General features: G+C 40.3%; 1 protein-coding gene across 9 annotated transcripts in view; it reads right to left on the bottom strand.

The window, feature by feature from the left end:
• The window catches only part of LOC135482467 (GRAM domain-containing protein 2B-like), a 46,117-nt gene that overhangs the window by 8,697 nt on the left and 16,267 nt on the right, over positions 1 to 21,153 (bottom strand). For 3 of the 9 annotated variants that reach the window (XM_064762503.1, XM_064762505.1, XM_064762506.1), the window contains exons 2-5: positions 7,138 to 7,242; positions 1,826 to 1,948; positions 1,522 to 1,558; positions 1,090 to 1,183 (exon numbers count right to left, since the gene is read on the bottom strand). In XM_064762503.1, coding sequence (XP_064618573.1) covers positions 1,090 to 1,183; positions 1,522 to 1,558; positions 1,826 to 1,948; positions 7,138 to 7,242 — 359 coding nt within the window. Of the gene's footprint in view, positions 1 to 1,089; positions 1,184 to 1,521; positions 1,559 to 1,825; positions 1,949 to 6,069; positions 6,547 to 7,137; positions 7,243 to 10,013; positions 10,797 to 11,522; positions 11,907 to 14,384; positions 14,545 to 18,390; positions 18,413 to 21,153 lie in introns of those variants that run through there. The other 6 variants (XM_064762500.1, XM_064762502.1, XM_064762508.1 and 3 more) reach the window with 5 other exon arrangements.

The raw sequence follows: 21,153 nt of genomic DNA, 5'->3' as shown, positions 1-21,153 counted from the left end.
AAGAGGTCTGCTGATTACAAATATGGAGACAGACAGTACTGTCCTGGAGTTGGATTGCAGAAGTCATCAAACAGATCCAAGATCCTGCAGCCATCCATAGGTCTGCTGATTACAAATATGGAGACAGACAGTACTGTCCTGGAGTTGGATTGCAGAAGTCATCAAACAGATCCAAGATCCTGCAGCCATCCATAGGTCTGCTGATTACAAATATGGAGACAGACAGTACTGTCCTGGAGTTGGATTGCAGAAGTCATCAAACAGATCCAAGATCCTGCAGCCATCCATAGGTCTGCTGATTACAAATATGGAGACAGACAGTACTGTCCTGGAGTTGGATTGCAGAAGTCATCAAACAGATCCAAGATCCTGCAGCCATCCATAGGTCTGCTGATTACAAATATGGAGACAGACAGTACTGTCCTGGAGTTGGATTGCAGAAGTCATCAAACAGATCCAAGATCCTGCAGCCATCCATAGGTCTGCTGATTACAAATATGGAGACAGACAGTACTGTTCTGGAGTTGGATTGCAGAAGTCATCAAACAGATCCAAGATCCTGCAGCCATCCACAGGTCTGCTGATTACAAATATGGAGACAGACAGTACTGTTCTGGAGTTGGATTGCAGAAGTCATCAAACAGATCCAAGATCCTGCAGCCATCCATAGGTCTGCTGATTACAAATACGGAGACAGACAGTACTGTCCTGGAGTTGGATTGCAGAAGTCATCAAACAGATCCAAGATCCTGCAGCCATCCATAGGTCTGCTGATTACAAATATGGAGACAGACAGTACTGTCCTGGAGTTGGATTGCAGAAGTCATCAAACAGATCCAAGATCCTGCAGCCATCCACAGGTCTGCTGATTACAAATATGGAGACAGACAGTACTGTTCTGGAGTTGGATTGCAGAAGTCATCAAACAGATCCAAGATCCTGCAGCCATCCATAGGTCTGCTGATTACAAATATGGAGACAGACAGTACTGTCCTGGAGTTGGATTGCAGAAGTCATCAAACAGATCCAAGATCCTGCAGCCATCCATTAATAAAATGACTATATATATTCAACTCAGTCATGACTCACGTTTAATGAGCTCCTCCTCCTCAGCCACGCTTTTGAACACCTTGTGAAATTTGTCATTATTGCGGATTTTGCTTGGTATTAACACTGGTGAATCCTAGAAAAGAGCAATCGAATTTTGAACACGGATCTGTAGAATCAATACCAGTACAGTTTTACCAAAAAACGATTACTTTATTAGTTCTTTTTATATCAAGAACAAATCTAACTCAAAGTCAAAGAAATATAATGAAACTTCCAAGTACTAGATGAGAGCTATTTCAAACCTACTTTTCATCTAGTTCTCAATCTTGGAGGAAAACATATCAGTATTGTGACAGTAACAAATGATATACAAGCAAGATAATTTTCGTAACCTTCTAGTTTAAAATTTCCTTGAATAGAAAACATCAAGACGATTAGTGTTTCACCTTGAGAAATTACAAGCAAACTTACTGATTGGTGCCGCTGTCTGGGCATCTCGGGACTAGGACTGAAAAAGAAACAACAGATTGAAATAAAGTTCTCCTCCTTTAAAACAATGGTTTGGCTCTCCGTGTCACTTTCCACCATCCAATTTGAAGTTGCAATACAATTGATTGATAAACAATCAGTGTTGTTCACACTCTGATGTTACAGATAGGACAGGAGATCCAACAATGGCATTTGCCTTGAATAAGATCTCCCAAGGCAGCTTATACTCATTGCTTGAATGAGGATGACAATAAGCATTGAACTCAGTGAAGGTACAGCTACTCACGTTTTGTTTGTCTTGTTTGATGAGACCGACATCTCTAATTGACTCATTAGTGACGTCTTGCTTTCATTTTTAAGAATGGATTTAACCTCAGCCTCTGGGGTTGAAGGTGCAGTTTTGGCAGTTCTGAAAAGATTTAAGTCAGAGAGACGGATTAGAAAAGTGCAATGAACAAATTTAAAGCGTTTTTATTGGTTTTATTTCAGACAGCAAAAGATGATAAGAATTCAGATATCAGTAGAACATCCTGTAAGAAGAAACACTGAAAGTATCCTGCTATCCTCGTTTAGCAGAATTGATCATCAACTGGCATGTTATAATTTGTGAGGGAGATAAAGGTACCAGTATGCCTTCCAAGTTAAATATCTCATAATTATGGAAATATTTCACATTAAAAGCATAGCCTGACCAGTTCTGAAATGAGGAAACAACTAAAATCGAATTTCGACACCTCTCCACTGATCCCTACCTGAAAATAATATGCAACCCATTAAAATATCAGGTTGCGGCCAGAAAATGAGCCCTCAAGGGCTATGTATCGACCAGGCCCATATAACAGGAACGGGTCATTATACTTTTCAAGTGTCATTTAAATCGATAAATCACAAGGTCAGTATGCTCAATGGTTGCTATTGCAAACATGAAAGGAACCAGCCAACAATATTTTTTGTCAAGAAGCCTCAGCCTAGTCGTTGTCATTACTGGCTACCACACAGTAGGGCCCAGTTTGACAGCAGGGAAGAACTAAAATTCCTGGCTGTTCACAACAGGTTTGGGTTCACCAGGTTTGTAAGTTGTTTGTCATTTAAAACATTTCAAATCTTAGCCACGTTTTCGGTTTTACTACATCCATCACATTGGATTTCAAAATGTATACATCAATTTTTTATATCACTTAGAAGGCATCTGGCTCAGGAAATAGCTTCCAAGTATGAAATTGAAATAACCAATCAGAATGAAATACCTCGAGTTTGATAACTACGCACAATGTCAACAACAGAAGGCGCAACGAGTGCGCCTCTCTTGAAATCGACAATTGCGATTTTCGTGGAATTGCCATTCATACTCATAGCACTAATAAATCAGCGAGGTTTAGCAATATGCCAATAAATTTAGGAGCTAGAACAAATGTTTAAAAGAATTGATCGACAGGCCTTGTTGCATTCAGTTCACGGAATCATTCAAACTCAAAATGCAAAAGATCACAACTATTAATCAAACATCCCGGCAAAACACCCCATGCCAAACAAAAAACCAACCAAAATGGAACTCAAACCAGTTTCGCCCAGTTCAATCTTTGCAGATTCCCATGGTATTTCTAGCGGTGGGCTGTGCTAATCAGCCGTTCCTGGAAAATGGCAGTACCAAATAACTCCTCTGGGATGCGCTTGATGCTTTGATTGAACTCAGTTAGCTGCAGCAGACGCCAGAGCTACTGGAGCAGACAATACATGTGGGGGAGGACTACGTCACTAAAAATATAAAGTAAAGGTGAAAATGTTTTGAAGATAACTTGTTTGACAACACTGTCAATTTCAGCACACAGTACAAAGGTGTTTTTTAAAATATCCATTTTGATCACTTGATATTTTCAGCTTCGTTTTAAAATGGGTATGCATGGTATCCCTGTTTCAAGATCAAAACAATAAAACCCGAGAATTGACTCAGCCTCCAGTGTAGAGTGCCAACCTTTCTGGAAAAGGGGACTCATATCCCACGAAACAAGATTGTCACACTAACGTGACACCAATCAGTATGGGTGACACACTAATCTAACCATTAATTTAGCCATCATGGGATCAGTGGTTGTGGGAAGTATAGCCTTTTGGTCGAATTAATGACCTCTCAGAAAGCCCCTCGACAGAATCCTAATTGAGTCCACTGATGATGAGGCGAAAGACAGAGCCATGAGGTTACTGATGTGGAACATTCAGGTCACCTCAGAAATGCATGACTTTCCATTTTGCAGGGAGAAAATTTAGGGCCTCCTTACTATTTGTTTATTACCATAAGACTTCTATCCTAATGTGTCATCTATGACCAGCACTTCGCAAACGAGTGATGGAAGTATATTCTCACTGCTGGGGCTAATCTCACATAGGCCCTTTGTCAACCACTCCATTTGCATTGATTCTGCGGAACCCTTTCATATCTTCAGGCAAATATTTCCTTGAAATCCAACCAGGGTGAAGACTCTTAGAATTAGAATCATATTGCATATCCAAGAACTGATGTAGCTGCAAGATTCACCGAAAGCGCTAAAGTCAATATGATTATTTGCCGAAAGTCAACATGTACAAGATGATTCAAATACTGCGAATGAATTAGAACCAGCAATGGATGACGCCACGGGGAGTTGGAAGCGATCAAGATATAGAAGTGATGGTAAATGGTACTTCTAGTCCTACTCACCACTATCATCATTCTTATTGAGAGTTTCGGCGAAGAAGCTCAACACCATCTCAGAAGTGGCGAGATTCTAGAAATGGCAATGTCAACCTTTTCGTTTATTTTGACACTTGAGGCATGATTTCAGGGGGGGGATATAAACCGGCACATTTTGTCAGCACCATATCAGACCCCCCCCCCCACATCACGGTTCCAATGGACTCGTGCTGTGACATCTCTAGAGCGAGACACACCCAACTGGATCTGATCTGAATGTGTGGTGACACATGTTGAGGACAATAGTCACCCCATCCTGGTTATGCCTGGTCAGGATGGGGTGATTCTCATTCCTGATAATCTATTCAAACAAATCAATGCCCTGGGCTGTAACACATGATTGTTCTCATTTGAAAACAAATATACTTATGTTGTTATGATAGAGATGCACTTGTAGATATCAGATGGGTGCTGGAATTGGGTGGAATGGGTGCTGGGATGGAGAAGTTTAGTGGCACAGGGAAGGAGCGTCCGACTTGTCACTGGAAGGTTGTGGGTTTTGAGGATACGGGCAGTGCCACTCATGATTTTCAACTGGCCTGAAATGGCCAAATGTAAAGTGCATTGTGTGCGCTCCTGGGTTTTTACAGAAACAAAAGGTTTCTGTCCGTGTGCTTCAGAACCATAACGTTAAGTAGGACGCAGGAGGCACACAGTGGCGAACCCTAGTGTGTCCTAAATAATTGATATATACAAGAATACCATGACCTTCACGATATATACTTTCATCTATTATGTCACCAGCAAAACTATCTTCCATTTTTCTTTATATGAAGTTATTGGATAATGACTGTCACCAAGCATGCATTCACTACGCACTGAGGTGAGTGGGAAGCGACTTCAAACAAATCTGTAGGCAGAGGAAGCGGATCGACTGAGAAGACTTTAGAAGATCATAGGCAAAAGATTTCTACAATTTCACGGAAAGGTCAGACCCGGTGAGATGTTGAATATAATAGAATAATGCCATGAGTAGTCATGATAAATGGAAAGATCATCATTTTGTTTTCAGTCAACTATCTGCTGATGAGAACTTATTCCATGATGACAGCAGATGGACTTGGTGTGCGTCAGAAAAAGGTCACCGTGGATGAACAAATTACCTCACAGCTACACGTTCACTCTTCAGAACCAAAGGGAGTGGAGTAGGCCTAAGGCCATGGGTTCAACTCCTGGTAGAAACATAAACTGATTCAGTTTCTTTGCGCAAGACACTTAATCCTGGAGTTGTCTCTCAACACAGGGGTATATCTAATGGATGGGTACAACCCTGTACAGATTAAGTAGCTCAATGTATTCCCAGCCCCTGAAAGACTCTGGAGAGACTGGTGCGGGATAGATGAAAAGTTGGCTTATCATGATCAATGATTAATGTGGACTCCAGACTTTAAACATTACCGACAAAGATAACAAAATCATTCATTCAAAATCAAAACAAATTGGATCACAAATTTGGAACCTACGCTCAAACTTTGGAGATTCTAATAATCCAAGAATTACATAAAACTTAATGGGTGCAATGTGAATAGGAGCAAAAATCATGGCATCATATATCATATAAAGTGCCTCCTAAAGATTTTGACCAATGATACCCCATGTAACAAGTTTATTGTCTTTGTTGCTATTAACTTTACCCTCTCCCAAGTTGACCCCCCAGGCACGACAATACTATCTTAATCAGAGACACCTACAGCCTATGGTTTAAAGAATGGAGTTCGAAAGAGCGGCAATGAAAACATTGTAACACACAGTTAAATGATAATACAAGTAAGAAATTCATCAAAAGATGAACTATTTCTTACCTTTCCTTCGTGACTGCAGCCTTTTTCAATCTTTGTCTCAATGAGAAAAGCTGTGTTTTGATGATGTGCTCTATGCCATGTTTGGGAACATGACTCTTTATTGTCTCACACATTCTTAGCCAAGTCTTATCCTCGATTGGCAAGATACTCTGATAGTCAAACAACAAGCCTTGATCCGTCATTTAAATAGAAAAAGGCAGGAATGCACGTAAAGAATGGATGAGTCCGCGAGGTCAAAATCGTGAGCACCCTGAGGAAGTTGATGAAGATGTCCGATGAGATGGAGAAGAACCTTTGGATGTGATATCACAGGAGAGTTAACCACTAACTGACCCCATCTCAGGTCTGATAGGATGTGATAATGGAAAGCAAAAGTCCATAGATAAAAGGCATAGGTAATTCCCTGAAACGTTTCCCTGAGTTGAACAGAACCAAATAATACACCTCATTCACCACCTCCTCTTAATACATCTCTTCCAGCAACATCTCTTTCCATTCGAAAATCAATATTTCATGACTGGCCATGCTTCCAGAGGTATACATCGCTCCCATTGGCTGAATTATCATCGTACTACTGGCATCATGCCACACATGATTGGCAGCTATTATTATGGCATTTTATTAAAGCTCGCATGATGTCGCTATTTGCCTATTCTATGTCAAACATAAGAATAGCAATGGCAAAGTATGACGACTAACAATGAGTTTTAACCCCATTAACCCTTCGGTGATTTGGGTGGGTGTTCCCATTCAGTTTAACTGTCTGCACTGTAGTTCATTCAGATATTCATTTTGATATATTTTACTACATTGAGATGTGGTGTTACTTAAGTTCATATAGAAAGTAGCAGAAATACTATATACAGAGGATCGAGCCCCTCTATTGAGGACACCCTTGGGACTGATAATTTCTGTCTTTGATAGAGGGGTAGTCTTGACTTCAGAGGTCAAATTATTTGAAACGAGCAAGATGGGACAAAAACCAGTGTCCTGAAGCTGCAGAAAATGATCACTTCACTCCCCTCGGACACTGTGAAATCGCAACTATCACACAAAAAAAATACTAACCTTGTTTCTGGGCTGTCTGAATCCTTGTCTGTAACTGAGTGTCCATCCTGGCTTTGTATTTCTAACTTTCCTCGACTCTGATTACGGCTAAAGCTTCCAGTGGCCCTACAAGACAGAAAGAGTCACTTTAGTCCATTAGTTGAGTAAGTAGAGCAGAAACTTGAGGGGTCCTTCTTATTCCAGGAAATGACTGTGCTGGGGCGGGAGTTCCATCTTAAATACAGACCTGTGTGTGATTGTTGTTTCATTTACCTCTGCCTGAAGCTTCCAGAGGAAGCTTAGAAACTTAGAACTTCTGTATAACAGACCTATACAGAAGATCATTGACACACAGTAACTCACCCTGAGTACGATGAGACAAATATGGTTGGAACTAATGAACTCATTTTGCCAGACTGCCCAGCTGATGCAAATTCACTTTCTTCTCCACCTGACCTTTCCTCCAGTGATGTTGAATCAGTGGTTCGCACTGACAATAATTCCCTCCTTAAATTATTGGGAAAATGGAGACACTTTCTCCATTAGTATGTCCTTGTATTACTCTTTTCTGAAACTCTGGTTGGGAAAAATCAACACATTATACCCCCTCAATGTTACTTGTTCAATTCTCATATAGCTTTTTGTGTTGGATAATAAGAGACTTTGCTTTGCAAGGCTGTATTTCTAAAAAAATATAATAATATGGTTTAAGCAATGACACTGAATGCTTGGGTAAACAGCGTCTTAATATGGGTTTAGGTCTTAGCGACATAAACATGAAAAAAGTTGGCCTAGCTTCTGACCAAAGTTGGTCTACTTTCTGACCAGCTATTCGTTTGAACTTTAGATAGCTTTAAAAATGTATATGCAGCACAAAAGGGGGTTAGGCCCTATTGAGGGCACGTGAAGTAGACCATTTTGTGCATGATCAGGATTAAATGTGTTTGTAAAGCTGCTTGGAAACAAATTAAGTCCTTAACAAATCATAATATGTAGGGAAGGGCAATATGAGGAACATTTGACAATTACTAAACCCCTCCACATCATGACAAGCGCCTCGCAAACTAACGATTTATTGCTGCTACCTGCCATTTAAATCAAATCACTGCTAAGGATCCCTTGTCGGAGGTTAAAAGCAATAATCGCGAGTTCTGATACTGACTTGTAGTTGTCATGGTGACCTGCGATGACCGCCACAAACAAGCGATTATTGTTGCATGCAATTTAAATCAGATGCTGGCCTGAAAGGAGAGGACATGATTAAAGAAGTCAGGCTGAATAGAACCCTAGGGAGAGTGTCCTGCTAAGAGAGGTGTTTGCTAAGGGAGGTTCCTTACCATTCTTCAAGGGAAAGCCTAACATTAGTGAGGGCAGAAATCTGACATTTCAAAGCATATTGGCACAGTGTGGAGGTTGGCTTATTCTTGTTCTTTACAAGATGAGATAGTTGGGACCCTGGTCAAAGGAAAGAATGATGTAAAGAGTATGACATTTGACATGAATGCTGTGGCGGTATAATGTTCATGACATCCAAGGAGACACTGGAAATATTCAACCCAGAAATATTTGAGTACCTTTATTTTGGCATTTTTCTTGTTATACAGATAATCACACCCTGTACATTTGATGAACTGACATAAAATCTAGTACCAGCATGGGCAAGTGCAACTCAGTTAAGCACAGCATGACGGGTTGATTTCCCATAAACCACCTGTACCAGCAACAACATGACCCGCTGTCTGATAGTGCATCAAGCACACATACTGGTAATTCTATTTAAATCATATCATTATTGAATATACCACAGTAGTATCTATGATGACAACGCCAGATGCGGGTAGAATTTCAATAAAAGCTTGACACTAATGACAACAGGACCTACAACTCAAAATATAGTTTAGAAGTGATCACAATAATTGAATAATCACACCATTTCCTTCAGTCAGATACCACAAATTGGGAAGCTCCCTCAAACATTTACTCAAATCTCACACGATTCAACTAGTTTGTTTCGAACACCAGTAATTTTAATAAAGAATGCAGCAAACCTTTTTTTCAGTCTCCTGGATCCGCCCCTGAGCGGGCTCAGACAACCAATTTTGCAAGAACATGTTTGTGGTGAAATTCAAATAGCCAAGAACCACTTAACCAACTCACCTGCTCAAAGTTCTCACATATTCCACAGCAGAAGCACTCTGCATACTTTATCCCTGGGCCTATGTTTGCAAATGACACTAAAAATATTGAAATGGGCTACATGTACCAAAAATTCCCCAATTTAACAAGCGCTGACCGCATGTGTGCAATTGAGGCACCACATTTAATTCGACTGCCTAAATTGAATCTAGGGACAGATATTTTTGCCCCTAACAGCCACTTTGATCCAGAGATCCAGAGATTTCAGATATGTAACACATCTGTTGATCTTTTGTTGCTGAACTGCACAGTGGGTATGTGCACAAAACTGACGTGACAACACAAGCAATTATCAAATTGATGGTGTCGACGCCTTTAAAGGCAAAACATAATTTGATAAGACCCTATCTGACATTGGCTATAGAGTTAGACTAGTGTGGGCCAAATGTCACAATGTGACAGCTGGAAAGAGCCGGCACAATTTTCAAATTATTCCACTGGCAAAAGCCCAAAGGATTTTTTTGGTAGGTATTAACATCAGGGCTCAGAGGGAATATCATCCAACCACAAATTCATACCTAATACTCATGATGATGAACAGGGTGCAGGTAAGTTCACTTGGAGGACATAACAAGCTTTCGACTTACTATTACTAAGATAAATATATAGAGAGATGGAGAGCTGGCAACCAATATCTCTGAAACAAGTCTTCCTCAGAAATTATCCTTATACTTGCTTAAGGAAAATCTAAAATTACCTACCCATGATTAATGATACGGCTGATAATCTCAGCAGAGTATTCCACTGAATCGACAGGTTGTATGTCCTCTTGACCATTTGAACTTACACGACGCTGAGCAACAGCAAATTCTGTTCTCTGCAGGCTATTATCATAGACCATGTTAATGTCAGCATCTTGATCCAAGTGGTCCACGTGGTGCCAGGAATCTACAATGTCCACCCACTCAACGCATCGTGAAAGATCAGCTTCAGGGGCCTGATACATCTTAGGATTGCCTCGCCTCGGAGTTTAAGGACACAAATCTAAACCACATACTGAGAAAGTGAACTGACAGCAGGTGTGGGCATCCAGTAAATGGTACTATCAGTGTATTATACAGTTAATGCACACAAATACAATGTTGAATCAGTGACAGATGGTCCACGTACAATAATACATGTATACTTGAAACAGGCACGATGCACCTAATTGTATGGCAGTACTTGACTAAATGGAAGAAAATATCCTGGAACAAATTGCCAGCAATTTTACATCTCCATAAAGAATTCTATATGCGCAACATGTGAACCAAAGAATCACACCCTTGACTAAATGCAAACAGCTTATTGTTACGACATTCACAAGCCAAGTAGTATAGTAACAATGCCTCATTTACAATATTAATTACGATAATAACACAATAATTGACAAATTAACGCTACTGCTGCAGCATCATCCAGTATGGGGCATTACAGTTAATGTATTTGTTGTACAGTTAAGCCACACACTGTATTCAGATATTGCTTAACAAATATTCACAAGGTATTAATTGTTGTCATAGTTACAATGTTATCAAGCTTTGATGGCTGGACTTCATTTCATATTAGATTCAATACATTAGTACATGTCACGTGACGTAATGGATCACCAGGTGATCAATTGATAATTTTAATAATTTAAATGGAAGATTCCACTGGGACGATATTTAAAGGAGCGCATTGAATCGGCATGAATATTGAGCGTACACGGGGAGTAGCATGTTTATGCTTCGTTTACATGACTTCATGTACTAACCTGTTACCATAGAGATTTGACAGTAACATCTTCTTAGTGATTTTCATATTTGTATCCAAAGAGACAATGGGCCAGGAAACAGCAAAGAATGGAGAATACAGGAGGGGGAGGGGATCTATTTGTGTTCATAGTCATTGTGCTAACACTGGAAGAGAGAACTGGGCACAGATGTCTCAATAAATGCCTAAGAACACTGGGACTGTGTGGCTCTGATACCTGTGCCAATATCCCCCTCCCTCTGCAAGCTAGCAGAAACGGGTATGAAAGACAGTCAACTGGATTGGTTTGTCGGAGCATTCTGTAAGGATGTCTAAGCATATTTCAGCCAGCACATTTTAAAGACTTATTGTTCAGTTCACCTGACCAATATTCATTGGTTTATGAGCAAGACAACAAGAGCACGATATGAATGGCTTTGAAAGCGGTCGAGGCACTAATAATATGATATAAGAAAGAGCAAAAATGAAAACTTTACCTCATACTCAGTGACCGAAACAATCTTGGACTGCTGATACTTGAGAGATTTAGGCTGAGATGAGGTCTGAAGCAAGACTTTGTCTTCTTCTTTATCACCAGGTTAGTCTCTGATGATGACATGCGTCTTAATTTCTGGATAACTTTAGGGTCATCCATTGTGGCATTGATTGTGAAATGAAATGATTCAGGTTCCCTTATTCCTGCCGCCTCTGGTAAACTGCAAATCATGTGAACCAACGATTATATAGTAATCCTCCTGGAAGTGGTAAATGTTCCTACAAGTATGTTCAAATCTCTTATCAAGAACAGCTGAGTATTTTGTTAAAGTTTGCAGTTATACTTCTTTCCATCGGAAAAATTCTCAAACATCCTATATCCAAGCTTTTTCTAACATTCCAATGTCACAAGAGTTACCACCTTGCCCCTTCTACCGGTAATCTATGCCCATGTCCTCCCATCGTCATCAACTTAACTGTATGTAATCAAGGAAACCGCCAATTTTAATCATTCACTATTTAGAATTGATATCTGGAGTACACATATGCCTTTTGTCCAGAAACTGGTATATGTCATTTAAATAAAATGACGCATATGTTTCAATGTTCTCACCTGATCTGATCAGCAAATCAGGAGGTTGGTCGAAATTTATTCACAAGTCTATGTTAGATGAAGTCCACCTGGTATACAACGTATACTTGATTACGTGCAGTGACGTGCTTTTTTAGGAGTTACAACACCCCAGATATCTGATAAGTTCCTTCCTGTATGAGTTATGACTTTTCTATTTCGAAAAACACATCCTAGTTATGTGACATTCCAACTAAAAAGACGACAACTAAGAAAATGACCTGAAGAGGATACTCTAATCACCTTGCCGCGTCATGAATATCAACCAAAGTGAATTTCACCTGATCATTCTCTTACTGGTCTAGCAAGCGCAGCATTGTCCATTTCTCTTCAAATCTCCATAAGCCCATGAGCAAACTGGTGAAATATACATGCCAGATGCCAGCTTACTAGTACTTTGGATGATCCAGTCTTAGCCCATCATTGATATTCTAATCAAAACAACAGACCCCATGACCATCATGTGCAACTCAAATCTGCAAATCATATTGTTTTATACATGTAATGTCCTAAGGATACGAAAAAATATCAAGCGCAGTTTATTCAAACGATGGCCCTGAGGGACCTTATATTGTTCGGGTTTGTTGTGGGTATCATCATAGATGTCTGGGATTATACTTAAATCTGTCCAGGAGTATTTTATTTTTTCCAGTTCTAAAAAAAAATTTCCACAACACTTGAAAGGTCACACTATAGGAGAATGCTCTCATGCTGAGATCAGAAATGTCAGCCTGTCACAAAATCTCATATTCATAAGCTTTCCCACACTTAGCCCTATGCACCTTTCACAAATATCCTGGATTTGCCTTTGATAATTTTTGAAGAGGAGAGCATGATGCTCAACATCATTGCCATCTCCCTCACCCACATGAATGACAAACAGAACATGATCATTTTTGAGTCACTTGTTACATTGCATTGGTTTATTTTATAAAAAAGATTTGTATGGGCATCATGATATGACGCCTTTATAATCATTTGCCATAACAGCAACAGGTGACCATTGAATAAACCACAGCATGATCATTCACAGCATTATTACATATGGCACTATTGATAAAAAATATTTTCAAATGGTGTAAGACGCACGTACATGACACCGGCGCCCCTAAGTCTCTGTCAGATGAAAGGTCTCCACAGACAATGTGTTATCAAAGGACTATAGTGGCTCTGCAACGACCAGATTGGCAACCGATGTGGGGACGGACAACTGAACCAGCACACCATACTAATGTTTCTTCTAGACAAAAAAAGGTGTAGCGCCCTACCCTCTTATAGTGTTTTTCAGAACAACCTTCCAAATTTCTGCAAGAAACTGTGCAACACACGACAGATAGACATCACCATGATGTAAACATAGGGCTGTGAGTCTAAGAACAGGATGCCTGCAAATTATTTCTTTCCCCCCACTCCTCCCCCATTTCTATGATATTGCCCCACATCTTCTCATTTCGATTGGTGAATCTTGATGAGCTATTTTGAGCTAATGTTTACACACTCTGAATAGACACACCAATATTCTGTGAAATGTTTTAAATAAAGCGCCATTCATATTTACTCTATATTTTACCCCAGGCTTTTACACAGATTATTGATTAATTCGTAATTAAAGTGCAATACTGCCACCTGTTGTTTTTTGACAAAACTATCATACCGTACAAGTAGTTAGAGAGGCAGGCTTAGAGACATTTATGTTGACAGGGATCATGCTGAGTTACCGCCAAATGCAGACTTATCACAACACAAGCCATGGCTTCTCTATCCATGAATAATGGGTCAGATTTTTCAAAGCCATTTCAAAGCCGCTGTGGTGTAGTGGCTATAACGGTCAAGAGATCCCGGGTTCGATCCCCACTGTCGGCGTGAGACTGCAGGCAGGTCTCTTTGTTTTACTTGCATCTCTGCACCCAGGTGTATAAATGGGTACCGGTCAAAAATGCTCAGATTGTAGTGCTGGTTTGGCAGCTCATCTGAGGTCTACTGAAAGGTTTCAGGACAGACCGGGGTCAAAGTGTAAAGTTGGATGATTACCTATCGTAGTTGATATCAGACTATAAACCCAAAATTTAACTTTTTACTTTTTATTCATAAGAGCTATAGTTATTATAATACAACCATGAATGCAAAAGTTCAACAGATTCCTAAAGAATATGGCATGAGAAAGACAAACAAGAGCAATTGGATATAACGCAAAGAATGGAGAGAGAAAATGCCCATACAAACCCTCACTTACTGAATCGTTGTACTCAATATCCATCAAGATACGTCTGCCTATGTAGCGCACTCAAACTCCACAGCTTGGAAACTAAAGCAAAATAGACAGTTTATCAGTCAACTGCATACAAGCGACATGGCCCTATTCCTCACAGATGATTACGGCAAACTATCATCATATCATATCCGGGGGGTATGAAAGCAATCATGGTGCATGAGGACACTGCCGCATCCGATGATGGCTCTGTATCAATACCGTCTATCGATCACGGAAGCCAGCATCGTTCTTTATCTAATAACTTACGTTGTTCGGGAAATTTCCTTGAAAAATGTAACTTGGTTATGGCTGTGGTTTATGACGGTCTATGGTTTCAGACATTTTATTGGCTTCATCTTGGATTAGCTGGGGCCTGATTAGCACTGAAGGAAGTGACAAGAACCTTCAGTGAAGGCTCATTGTTACAAACACCAGATTGAAGACCAATAACTGTTTAGACATCTTGCTAACCAATCTGAGTTTTAAGATTGCCCCCCTCCCCCCCCCCCCCCCCCAGGTGCCCAGATATGGGCGAATAAAATTCTTCTGGGGTGGTTCTACAATACTGTGCTGATGTCTAAAGTAGCTGTAAAACAAAATTCTTTCCTACCACAGAAGTAACTGACGAAGACAACAAGCATTAGTGACCAACATCGATTATATTAGACCAGCAAAGCTTTTCCATGAATAGTTGATGAATTGGCTTTGGTGAAATCTCCACCCTATCTGACAAAGCGATCGCCATCGTTGACCTTGGTTCGCTGTCAAGAGAGTTCCAACACCAACAACAAATGACAATGATAATGAGATACTGAGAGGTACAGGTTCATGTTTCCATGCCAAGAGCATCAGGGACTGAAACAAGGGTCTCAGTTGATCACAAAGGCACATGACTCCTGTCTCCATGGCTGTAACTGTTGAGCTTGTGCTGAAACTCCATTTTACCAACATACTCTGAGGCAAGGTTTACAATTTCATAGTGTTCATGTTGCACTCATCCTGGGAAATCAGGGGTCAATGTTCATTTCTCGGACTCTGCATCACAAAGCCCTGAGACATTTCCCCTCACTGGCTGAAGTGCAGACAAACATCACTTTTAAGTCAGCATCCAGGATTTAACTGTCTACCTCGCAAGGTTGCAGTACCGTACTTCGACTGATTTGTATGACCAAAATCTTCCACTGCTGCCAAGAGTTCTGACATTGATAACATTTAGCAGATGATAATGAGAGGCACAGGTTCATGTTTCCAAGATGATATCATCAGGAACTGAACAAAGTCCTCAGATTATCACAAAGGCACATTACTCCTCTCTCCATGGCTGTAACTGATCAGCTCTAATGAACAGCAAGACATGTGACATTATTGCCAATCACGCTTGTTAGTTGCATGTCCCGATTTGAACCCTCGAGTTACAGAGAAAGTAATTACTATATTGCTCTCTGAGGAGGGGAAGTGTCTATTGACCCTGGTCATCTTTGATGAATGTACTGGGTATCAAAAAGTCATGCGAGGTGATGAATGTTTTGAAATTACTGACATAGAGAGGTAGACCTTTTTCAAATGGGCGGGATTGTAGATGAGAAACTGAGAAGGCGCTTCATGAAATTTGAGAAGATGTCTCACAATGCTGGGGCGGGTTCTTAAGGCTTTTTAGATGACAGAAGGCTACCTGAAACTGCAACTAAGAAAGACGGGTTCGATAATGGTCAATTAGGAACAGGAAGCGAATAATATGAAGAATTTTGGCAAGGTCTGATGGTGAGAGTCTTCAATGCACAATATTCATTCTGAAACTTCTCAAGTTAATGATGGAAGATGCCTGTTACATACCAGACTTCACCTAAAAAAACAACCACTGATTAAAATTCCATCAAGTTGGCAACCCCCTGCTGCATTTGGCAAAATGGCAGGTGATGATGCCTCTTAGCATGGGTGGGTCTGACGTGCATTAAGTGTTCGGCATTTCCTGTGTATGCAAGGTTGGCGTTTATAAGGAATACGGAACATCTAAATCATGCAATGATACAACAGAAAGAACACTACTGGTGTAAACCGGGAAATGTTTACAGTAGTATGGCAGTTCCTGATTCTTTGAAATAGCAACGTTGGGTCAGAGAATGTGGGAATGCTGTGGAGGATTTGAAGCATACACACTCCACAACAAGGTTAAAACTACTGGGTCCAGGCCTGTATTTAGAGGGGTGCAGGGGGCTACTGCCCCAAGACATCTCGAAAACATCTGCCCCAGAGCCCTTTGCCCACTCCCTAGCCCAGGAACAAAAAGTTTAATACAGCCGAGCCCTATGTCTGACAAGTTAAGAAGCTGTGATGCTTCTGCCTATAGTGCTGTTCAAGCAGCCTTGCATAAAACACCTCCCGGTCAATCTTTCCAAACTCAATTGACAAGTGCCGATTCGTACCCAAAGAAATTGTTCTTAACAGAACCCAAGGTGCTTTCTCAGTCATTCTATAATTGCATGGTCCTTTAATTCCCACAACAACAAACAAGGATTAGAATGCCAATCCAGATAGAACTGATCATATCAATCCTCCAAGCAGAAGCAATTCAAAAACCACAACTCTTCTCTGATTTCCCAATTAGTTGAAGGAGATCAGAGCATAAATAATTTGATTAGATGCCGCTACTGCATTTTAAAGGTCAAGCCAAGGTTAGGATTGATCAGATTAACTTTGGGATACCAAAGTGATCAATGCAACAAATAACCCTCATTATCTTAACCATCCGCCAATGGTTTATTACGACCAAGGCGTGGGGGCTGGACAGTCGGTAATCCAATGAAACTCGATGCTTAAGGTCAAAGGTAATATCGACTTAACACATCGATAAAGGGTATCCATTCCTTCATTATTATCTTTGACCTTAGAAGTCTAAAGCCGTCTATGATCTCTATTTGGATAAATGAAATATTCCTTCACTTGACAGCTGAAAATGTATCTATCAAAAATATCTTTCAGACAGGGAGTGATGACAATGAACCGTCCTTGGAATATATCCAAACTATTCACCCTATCCCAACTATATTCAATTCTGAATGCAGAAACAGCAGAAGAATCCACACTATGCAAAGGATTCTTTTTTCACTAATTTTACCCTGATGAGCCCCTTCTAGGGTTTAATGAAGAAGGAGAATCCTATGGTAGCAAATATACTGCCTGCTGCAGGGATTATGACACATCTGAAAGCCGATATACAAATATTTGTCACAGTGCAGGTCAATATTTTGGATGTTTCCCAAGACAATCCTCCATTACAAACAAAACCTTACTGGTGGTCGCCACTAATTCATGCTATTTCTCCATGAAAGTTCAAAATATCATGGAAAGCATATGCAATATTACAACATCATCCCTCAATCCATTGACTGTAATGCATGACGTACTAAAATTACAGTCTAACTGGGCGAAACATGAATAATTTAATCACACACCATAGATTTTGTCCATAACATGGACCCAAAGGGGTCATGAACTTGATTTATGACACGTGAAGTATATTCCAAGCATATTCCAGTAGTCAATGATTAGGAGGGAGTGGATGATTAGGAGGGAAGGATATTCCACTAGTGGATGACTAGGAGGGAAGCATACTCCAGAAGTGGACGACTAGTAGTAGATTATTGGGAGGGAAAACATTCCAGTAGTAGATGAGAAGGGAAGCCGATTCCCATGGATGATAGGAGGGAAGCATATAAGAAAATTGGGGTCTCACTATCAGTGCCATTGAAACTATCAAGATCATTTTCAAAAGTTGATCTTTCGAGCTTAAAAGTTGGATCATGTTTCCATGACATGAAAAAGGTTTGGATGGAATACAAATCAAGCTTTTGGGAATGGGAAGCTTCTTCTTGGAACACAATTAAAACCTTTGAGGCGGACGTTTCTGAACCATGGAGGTTCTTACAATTGCAATGGTAAACTAAGTGCTCCACTATGGAAAAGGAAAGCAAGAAAGTAAAGCAATTACCTGAGAACTGCCGGATCCAGGGCCAGCAAGATACTTCCCGTTAACATTGCAATGGTGCAATGCTAAACCTTTTGGCTGAGGTTATTGATAAAATTCCTGACAAAACAACCAATTTCATCGGTGATCGGTGATCAGTTAGAAGTGGAATTCAACACTGAATGTAAACATCACCACAAGGATAGGTTGTTGCTTTTTTAAGTTTTGAGTTAGGGTCAAGGTCGTCATGGTGGTGCCACTTTCATCACTTGGTTTCCATTGGCTCTGAAGTATCTACATGATCATTATGCTGTAGAGATGCATGACTCCTTACAAGATCTTCTTCCAGGTAAATTCAGGTGAACCTCACTCGGTGGTACGATCTTGCCATGAGGCCATCTCTAGAATTCAAATTCAGCTTGAATGAATTTCATTCCAGTTCATTTCATACATGTTAATTTTGGCTCTGTCATCAATTGAATTTGAACTATGAAGAATGATGATGATGCTTGCCTTTTAAGTAATTCTACAACATTCTAACAAAAGTCAAAACATCATAGCAACACATAAGACAACACTACCAAGTCTTGAATTCTTTCCAAACACCTTATCACATGTAAAGGAAGTTTTTTTGTCCATTGCCGCACGAGATGATGATGAATTAAGGCATCTCCTGATGATGATTAGCGATTATTAGCAAAGTCTGCCACTGCTGATTACTTGGCAATGAATTGTGTGAGCACACCTTAGGGTACACAATTATGATGTGCTAATGAGAGAAACTGGAACACCACACCCAATAATTGAATAATCATTGATGAAAAGTTCAATTAGCAATTTTCGTCTATATAACATCTTGGTGAATACGGCTTTGGGCTGTCAGAGAGGCAGAGTGGAATCATCAGTGGCTGTCACCTCTGATGTCCAGGGTTCGATTCCCAGTTGGTCCCGGCATGCTCATGTGATAGAGAGAGCCAATCTCTTCCACCTAGTAGGTTTTCTCTGAGTCTCTGGTTTCCTCCTACTTACATTACATATTATAGACTGTCCTAGTCAGTGCTCAGCTCCCAACTTTTAGGGCGCACCCGCCTTCCCATTTGAATTTTGAGAAACGGGCATGAAAGCACCTGGGGCTCACTTGTTCCCATTCTGAATCATCAGAGGTACTCCATCATTAACCTCCCTCTGTAACGGAATCCGGGTTGGCGGAGTGGATCGAAGACTTGAGGATCAAGATGACTTGTTCCCTGAGGCATTAATTTTTCTTTACAGTCCTGGATCCTGCCTTCACTCGTAAAGTTGTTGACTTTTATCGAAATTTTCTTACAAACCAAATTTTGATCAATCAGTCGTTTCTACATTCCACCAGTTGACTTTCGATCAGAAGCTATCCATTTTTAACATACCAGGTAATCAATCACTCCTTCGTCAGGATAAAATGACAGCTGCGGAATTAGAAATATGTTTGTTTCAATCGATACAAAGGATTTCATCAAGGATAACAGTGATATCAAATGAGATTCTTGCAGTGGCTATAATGAAACTTCTTGCTGGCAAAGGATAAGCTTAAAATCCGTTGCCTTATGAATGTAAACCATGGCTATATTCAAGGTTTTTGGCCTGTCGATCAAAACACTGCTCCTGTTGCCTGAGAGAGAGATGCTAAAGCTGAGCGAAATATACATGTAGGGTTAAACCCAGATACTGCCTAAATCCCCAGTATACTTCGGGAAAATGAAACGAGCATTAGCGACCCAAAGGCCATCAATTTTATGAGAAAATTGATTTATTTTTATCCATTACGCTACAGTGTTTCAGATAACATGGGCTTAATACCATTTCCTTGGCAATAAAACGCATTGGTATCTGATGGAAGGCTTAACTCTTTTGAGGGTGGAATATTCAGGTTTTCTTGATGGATGTTGATTTTGATACCTTTGCTGTCATAAGATGACATTTCATCATAATTTCACAAGAAAGCTGATCTATTCTAGCAATAGTTAGCTTTCTCAAATACATAGATCATGAATCAGTGTCTAACATGAAACAAGAGAGTCTTGGAAAGTGTTTTGAAAAATAGCAAATATTGGTTTTCCAGGATTGACAAGCCAATCATGAAACTGATGACATCGGTGGCCGTGCAAGGGCAAGGGATTTGTTAACCACAGCTGACAAAGATCTTCAGCAATTGCAGTGCAGGAGGGAGTGGGTTTAGCCCTTCACCAATTACCTCTCTTGTCTTTGCACTCACTCTTGCATTAGAGTGCTGTGGTTTCAAGTTGGTGCCATTAATGGCCATGCGATTCTATTACCTTCAGCCTGTGACAAGGTTCGAGGGTTTATGTCAGAAGCAGGTCACATATGTATCACCTGTGAGGAGTTTGGTTAGCTGTACCACTGACCCCACTGGACAATTTAGCCAATATTTCTGTAATATTGATAAAACATGATTGCATGCATCCAATTGGCATTTCCAAAACCAATAATGATGAATAAGTAATAAGCTGGCATGAGACTGATGATAACACTGGTTAGCAAGGCAAGCGCAGGTAAAACACCTCATTACGCTTTCAGGCTCGATACACTTCCGATCATGTGACAAATTGAGTGTTGCGTAACATCACGAGTGACATCAGACGTGTACCTGTATCCTGACCTGCCTGACAGACTATAGCATCTGACTGATCTCGATTTTTGATGTTTTGACCTCCCAATCAGGAGGTGTATGGGTTACCTCCCAGGCAGCAATACTTCCTGACTGCTAAATGACTTATTGCTATCTGCAGA

Source organism: Lineus longissimus, chromosome 2 (genome assembly GCF_910592395.1).
Source record: "Lineus longissimus chromosome 2, tnLinLong1.2, whole genome shotgun sequence".
NCBI classification, from domain to species: Eukaryota; Metazoa; Nemertea; class Pilidiophora; order Heteronemertea; family Lineidae; genus Lineus; species Lineus longissimus.
The sequence above is the reverse complement of the archived record's forward strand: the minus strand, read 5'-3'. Positions and strand labels throughout refer to the sequence as shown.